A 7,350-nucleotide genomic window follows, 5' to 3' on the forward strand; every position below is an offset into this window, starting at 1 on the left:
TAGATCCTAAAACAAATAAATTATGGTTAGCAAGCGATTGCTCTATGGCTCGCAGTTTACATTTCAAGGAAATTGTTTTTTTATTAACTTAATCGTTTCCAATCTCTTTCTTTCTTTTCGTTTCTTTTAGATCTTAAAACAAATAAATTATGGTTACCAAGTGATTGCTCTATGATTTGCAGTTTACGAATCAAGGTAATTTTATATATATATATATATATATTTTGGTTGCTAATTTGATAGTTTCCAATCTCTTTCTTTCGTTTCTTTTAGATCCTAAAACAAATAAATTATGGTTACTAAGCGATTGCTCCATGGTTTGCAGTTTACATTTCAAGGAAATTGTTTTTTTGCTAACTTCAGTCTCTTTCTTGTCGTTTCTTTTATATCCTAAAACGAATAAATTATGGTTACCAAGCGATTGCTCTATGGCTTGTAGTTTACTTTTCAAGGAAATTGTTTTTTTGTTAACTTAATTGTTTACAATCGCTTTCTTGTCATTTCTTTTAGATCCTAAAACGAATAAATTGTGGTTACCAAGCGATTGCTCTATGGTGTGCAGCTTACATTTCGAAAAGAACTGTTTCAGAACTTCATCCTCATACGTCATGAAGCGACATCCTCATCTAAAAAGGCTTGTAAAGGGGAGCATTCCCACAATATTTCCTGGACAGCAAATTAAGGTTAGTATACTTTTATGATAGCAAGATAAATTTCCGAAAATTTTATGAGAATTAGACGAAACATGATAGCGGTTAATCCATGAAAACTGACAAATTAAAATTGAACCTATTTATTTTTCGAATGAAACTTATAAACTGTAAAAACTGTGGAGTAATATTTATTTTTAAGAATGTCTCTGTATAGATATTGAGCATTAAAAGCTACATTGATATCTTGATCAGGGCCGTTTAAGAAATAACCCGGAAATCACTATTTTAAGAAGTTTGTGCCTCATCTAAAAGAAACTGCCTCTAGTAATAAAAGAAGGAGTTTTGTATGTCTGATTATATCGTATTTAGCCCCAAAATTTTCTTTTCATGCCAATTTTAGGCCTCTCAACCTTATGAACCAAGCCAAATATTTAAATAAATATAATATACAAACAATTCAAAGTGAAAGTTAATGGATGGTGATTGACAATTTAATTACCATGGCGACTCCTGTGAAGGATACTGTTTGGTATTGCTGTTAAAGGAAGAAACGGTTAACATTTTAACTGTCAAGTAATTTTGATGATTTGGGTACATAAATGGTCGATTTTTTCTATTGCAAAAATCAAATGTTTAGTACAAAATAAAATATACTTTACATCCATAAAAATGTTAAGGTTTTGTTGCCACTGCATATTCGTTTGAAGCTGCTGCCACTCAGTATGGCAGTGGTAAAGTTCACTTCTAGTGGAGCATTATTTTTATAAATTAAAAAAAAAAATTTAAAAATTATTTTCAAAAAAAAAAAAATTCTATATGACGTTTTAATGAACGGGATGTCATTTTGCAACAAAAAATGACGTGCTCTTGGAACATGAACCTCTACCCTTTGAAATCTTCAGTAAAGTGCTGCCATCTATTGTTTTAAATTGCACCAAAATTATCCTTTCCCGAGATTCTGGTTTGACAAAGAGATGAAGCCGAAATAAACTTCTCCAGATATTCGGGAAATTCCAGATATAGAAAGAAAAAACTACCCCAAGTAATACTCGGACGTGACATTTTGAAGCACCAGTGATCCGAGATTATTTTGAGCGTGACAGAAATGAAGAGCGTGAAAAAATCTCATCTTTATGGTCATTCAAAGAACTTCTTTTTTACAGAAAAGACGGTCTCGTCAGTCGTATACTTAGACATATTGGAAAACTTCGTATTTCCACAACTAGAAGAGCTTCAGCCACATGTCTTTTTGCAACAAGATGGTGCATCACCTCATTGAGGTATCATCGTTCGTAGTTCTTTGAATGACCATTTTCCAGGAAGATGGATTGGGTGAGGAGGTCCGATTCCTGGGCCACCCATATCACCTGATAAAACGGCGCTGGATTTTTTTGGGGGGGATTTATAAAGAACAATGTTTACAGGAGGATCGTGTCGAACATTGATGACCTAAAAGTCAGAATTACAACCGCAATAGCCTCTGTGGATGCCGACATGCTTGCCGATACCTGGCGTGAAGTTGACAATCGACTTGATATTCTCCGTGCGACGAACCACGTGGAAGTTCATTGACAAGGGTCATGAAACTTTTTGAGTCTATCTAACCATTTATGTTATTAATTTCAATCTATCTTTATTATTTAAGAGTTATTAAACATCAAAATGGGTCCGGGACTTTATAAACACACTATACTTTCAAATTTAATTTTTTATTTTTAGCAGCAGCACTTGATACTTATGTTATTCGCTGGAGTGTACAAACAATCCACGCAAGCAATCCACTAGGAAATTAAACATTGAGAAAAAAAATAATAGTAATTATTATTCGAAATACTTTCATATAATAATTACCATTATATTTTATTTCTTAGCGTGTTCTATTGCTTTCTTAACTTAGCTATATTGCAATCGCTGATGGTTCATGATTACTATTTTTCTTTTTCAGTGGGGGAAATTACTTGTGATTTCAAATTATTGAGGGGACATATACCTAATTCCCCCCCTCCTAATGATGTCCATTGTAATTTTATAGAAGCTTCCTTATACTTCTTAATAGTCTAGCATGGTGAATCTGCATGGAAAACAGGTTTAGTGACGTAAGCTATCGTATGGTCCGTTTAGATAAAGACTGGTTTAACTTCCATACCTATAACGCGGAATATTCAGCGTGAAAGCGTCTACTAGAAAAACAACCCATAGGAACTTTTTGTTTGACATGGTAGAAAAATTCGCAGCCGTGTTCTTAGTTTCTTGCTTGTTCTAAGGACGAAATAAAGATGTCTTTGAATGATTTTAGTCTCAAGTTTGTGCCAAGGTAAGTTGGAATATTTTTTATTTCTAATTCGTTGAATGGCATTTTCATTAATTATGTCAGTTATATTGCATTTTTATTAATGAAGAAAGTCTAATGAAAGTGGACTTATTTTTATTATCTATCATACTTTTATATTAGACAGATTTTTTTTCTTGCTAAATCCAGTGATTTATGTAAGAAAAACTATGTTCTAATTAGTTAAGTCATGCGTAACGCGTTTAATGTACACTAAAAAAAAAGGAAAATGCGTCATTATATTATATTGACAAATATGAAAGTTGTAGAGAGTTAAAGTTGGTTGATAGTTTGCAGATATAAGGAACCATTGTTTTCATCAAAGTATGCTTCCATATTTTCTTTATACTTTTGCCATGTAAGCTGAGCGAGTAGGATTAAATGCTCACGGGCGCGAGTCAACGAATTCCTGGAAGGCTAATTTTACAGCATAAATTTTTTTCTAATTAAAAAGTTGTCCTACTGCAGAAAGATCAGCGGTCATTGGGGGGCTAGGTCTAGTGATTGCGAAGGATGCTGAAGAAGTTTCAATTCCTGTAATTTAGCTAAAGTTATTTGAGCCATGTGTGGCTTGGCAATTCCATGCATTAAGACAGCAGACGACCTGCTATTAATCTAAGCAATTTTTTGAAAACTTTTTATATTGTTTCGTCTAATTAGTTGCAATTTCTATTTTGACCGATGAATCAGGTTTAATAAAATCATATGAATCACTACTGTGCTGGAGCACCAAAAACTCACTTTCTTTGTTGAATAGTGAGCTTTGAAGAGTGTTTTAGTGATTCATCATAGTTCAGCCAACACTAGAACGAAATGGGCTACTAATGTTTCGCGTTGCTTGCGATGCCTTAATTCCACGTACATTCACAATAGTGCGAATTTTAGCTCCGTCCCTTATTAATAAAATTATTTTTTTTACTATTTTTAGCGCTTGCGATGATTTTTCTAAGCTGATGAGTTTTGTAATTTTTCAATCGAAAGGGGGAAAAGATGATAAAATATTAAACCAATGTCAAATAATAAGCGGTTAAAGTTTCAAAGTTGACATTTCCAACCTGCAACTTTCCTCCTTGATGACCTAATGTTCAAATTTACCCTTTATAAAAAGGCATGGAATGCAAGAAATTGACATTAAAATTTGATGTTTATACTATTGATTGGATGAATATTAATTTATATTTATAATATGTTTTAAATAAAATTTTATTTTCTCTTTTTTTGTGTGGTAAATTGCAGCAGAAAAAAACATACCAAGAACTCCTGGATGAAGTGTATAATGTGTGGAATTACCAATCATACAATGCTTGATAAGAGAAACTTTTACAGGTTTCCCAAAGACCCTGAAAGGTGAATATTTAAATTATACTTCCCATCTGCTAAAATGTTCGATTTATTTGTATATGTACCACAACGGTCTTCTGATTTTATTTTTATCATTTTGTACCTTATGTAGGTTTTTCATTTGTGCCATTATAATTGTCTGATTTAGATTTTTTTATTTTACTTTATAGCTTTATAATTGATAAAATAAAAAAAAAAAATTACTCTCGGAAATAATTTTTCTGTTTTGTTTTTTACTGAAAGAGATTTATTTTTTTAAACAGATTTTTGATACTTACGTTTCGTTAATTTCAAATCTGCAATCGGTTTTTCTCTATAAGCTATAGTTTTTTTTTTTTTTTTTTTTTTTTAAATGACATTTTTTAGTCGATATTTCGTCAAAATGTATAAGTTTAGAAACGTTTTAAATAACAGGGGAAGGGTAAATGTGGCGACCAACATCCAAAGGAGTTCATCAGGATTAAAACAGCATAAAAACTCATGCCCGTAAGTATCGCCATACGCCGCTAGGGGCTCTTTTTTTTAATGAATTGTTTCTTCGTGTGGTTCTGAACAAATCATAACCGGGAAGTTGCCCAAACTGGGTATGACGCTATTTCCTGACATAGGTTCTTCGGCAATTTTAATCATGATAACGTGCCTTAACTCATACAGAAGTTTGTCGCTACATTTACGGGCAACCTCTCATGTTATTTATAACGTTTTTAAACTTATACTTTTTTAATAAATAAAAAAAAGTGAAAATTTATTTTAAAAAAATCTGTAGCTTTAGGAGTAAAACTAATTTCAAATTTGAAATCCCCACACCCGCATTAAGCTAGATCAAGCATTTATATAAATGCAACAAAAAATTTGTTTCCCTGTGTTATTAATCGTGTCTAAAGCTGAAATACAAATGAAAATATTCTTTATTCGCAATGCTTAGGATATGCAGTAGTTTAATCAACGAATCCGATTCCTATTACATGCCCCTCTTGGCTACATTGATACAATATTAGAAAGCACTCCTTTTCGCGGATATAATCGTGTGAGGTGATGAAGAGATTATATCTCTTTTTCCTGGATTTTTATTGAAATTTTTTATTTTTATTATGTTATTTTATTTTTTAATTTAATAATTTTCTTCTCTTTTTATTATTCTGTAATTTTTTTCCATGTTTTCTCTATATTTTGAGCTTAGATATATATATTTTGAGATTAATTTGACTTAAACTTGATTTTTTTTTTTAATGTCATTGTTTGGTATGCTTCCTATACCTTGATAATAATTCTACCCTTTGTTATACTTAGTATATTATATCTGCAGGTGCCGACAATGGATTGCAGCTGTTGGACACAACAAACTAAGGTCACTTTCTCCAAATGCCCTTTATAAGAGATACAGAATCTGTTCTCTCCACTTTGATGAATGTTCTTTTTCTTCTTCGAAACGGAAACTGCTAACTGCAACCGCTGCGCCATGCACAAATATTAAAAATGTCCGAGAAAATAAAGACCAAGATGAAATATTTCAGCAACTTGTCTGCCCCCGAATTAGCCGATCTACAGACATTCAGCTCAGAGGCTGAAATAATTGTAGGTGAATCTCCATATTTAACTCAAAATGCAATTAGCTGTTGCTAAAGGGACAACAAAAATTACAAAAGTATATATAATAGGGATCATGAATTAGTTTTTTTTTTAACTAGAAAAAAAATAAAAACTTGTTTGAAATCTAACGAATTACTAGTAAGGAAGGCGAGATTGAAAATATCTACATCTATTTGATTGACTGAGTAACAAAGTGGAGTTAAACGATATTATCAGGCACACCTCTAATTTTCATCTGATTATCAATTTTGTCTTGACATTTTTATTCTGCCTCCCTCACTAGTGATTCCTTAGATGTCAGTAGTGCTTTTGTTTGTTCCTCGCTTAAATAATTATTTTAAAAACGACTAATATTTACCCTTTTTGGATACAGAGTTTAAAAATATAAATGAAGGGTAAAATATGTCAGTGACTTATCTACATCGCAATTACCCGATAAACAGACATTCGGCGTAGAAGGTGAAATCATATTTAATTCAAAATACAATTAGCAGTTGCTAAGGGGAAAAAATTAGAGATATAGAAATTAGAGAAAAATTAAGAGATAAAATTATACATATTAGAGATTATAAATTGGTTTTTTAACTAAAAAAAATTAAATTAAATAAAAACTCGTTTGAAATCTAGCGAATTACTAGTAAGGAAGGCGAGATTGAAAATATCTACATCTATTTGATAGATTGAGTAACGAAGTGGAGTTAAACGGAATTAATTCATAATACTATTCAATTTGAATATTAATCAATTCTTATAATTATTATATAAAAGCTAGCTAATAAAACTTTAATTAATATTTAATAATTAATGTTGTGCTGATTTTATGTTTTACCAAAAGATGGTTGTTTACCTTGCTTTTACCTGAAATTCATAACTTTAATATTAAAAAATATTATAAAGAAACGTAAAAAAAAATATTTTAAACAAATTAAGAAAATATAAGAATACAATTTAAAGCAAAATAGATTTAAATAAATGTGTTATTCTTAAAAGACCATTGTTGACGCTATTTTATTTTTTATACAAAACTTTAGCATTTGTTTTAAAATTTGTAAGAGGAATATACTGGAACTGATTTATGATTGATTCCTATTCTGTAAACAAACTACGGAGAAATGATATTGGGGCAGGAATACAAAAATACGTAACAGAAGGCAATGCCGAGAAATCCAATCAGCGAGCTCAAAATCTCTTGGGGATACTGTAGATGTAAAGGTAGTTTACAGGAAAGTGAACTTCCTTTGACCTTCGCATAGCTCCTCCCTCTTCCGAAACGATCTCCGGTCTGCCGTATGCTCTTAGAGGAGAAAGTATGAAAACATTCTTTACCCCTACACGAAGTGAATATGATTCTGAGCGTGTTCCGTGCTGATTGGATCTTACGTAACTGTGACGCATTGAACTTGGCATATTCAGCGTAGACCGAGTTACAAAAAAAAA

General features: G+C 31.5%; 2 protein-coding genes across 3 annotated transcripts in view; both read left to right on the top strand.

Moving 5' to 3' along the window:
• LOC122272072 (uncharacterized) overlaps nucleotides 1-7,350 on the top strand; it is a 33,782-nt gene that overhangs the window by 17,402 nt on the left and 9,030 nt on the right. Inside the window, exon 2 of one of the 2 annotated variants that reach the window (XM_071185490.1) lies at nucleotides 511-683. The exons of the other annotated variant lie outside the window; for it this stretch is intronic. Within the exon in view, the coding sequence (XP_071041591.1) occupies nucleotides 511-683 (173 nt within the window). The remainder of the gene's footprint in view (nucleotides 1-510; nucleotides 684-7,350) is intronic. 2 annotated transcript variants of the gene reach the window in all.
• LOC139426469 (uncharacterized) lies at nucleotides 2,690-7,350 on the top strand. The gene is made up of 3 exons (XM_071185491.1): nucleotides 2,690-2,967; nucleotides 4,219-4,329; nucleotides 5,630-7,350. Exons 1-3 carry the CDS (start codon nucleotides 2,930-2,932, stop codon nucleotides 5,889-5,891), a joined length of 411 nt encoding a protein of 136 aa, XP_071041592.1. The 5' UTR covers nucleotides 2,690-2,929; the 3' UTR covers nucleotides 5,892-7,350.

The sequence above is a fragment of the Parasteatoda tepidariorum genome, chromosome 9 (genome assembly GCF_043381705.1).
Source record: "Parasteatoda tepidariorum isolate YZ-2023 chromosome 9, CAS_Ptep_4.0, whole genome shotgun sequence".
Classification (NCBI taxonomy): Eukaryota; Metazoa; Arthropoda; class Arachnida; order Araneae; family Theridiidae; genus Parasteatoda; species Parasteatoda tepidariorum.

Bases quoted from the DNA above. Each gene is read 5' to 3' on its own strand.
- LOC139426469 (XM_071185491.1), top strand. From the start codon at position 2,930: ATGTCTTTGAATGATTTTAGTCTCAAGTTTGTGCCAAG. The intron at 2,968-4,218 runs GTAAGTTGGAAT...GGTAAATTGCAG, and splicing joins AGTCTCAAGTTTGTGCCAAG to CAGAAAAAAACATACCAAGA. The intron at 4,330-5,629 runs GTGAATATTTAA...TTATATCTGCAG, and splicing joins TTTCCCAAAGACCCTGAAAG to GTGCCGACAATGGATTGCAG.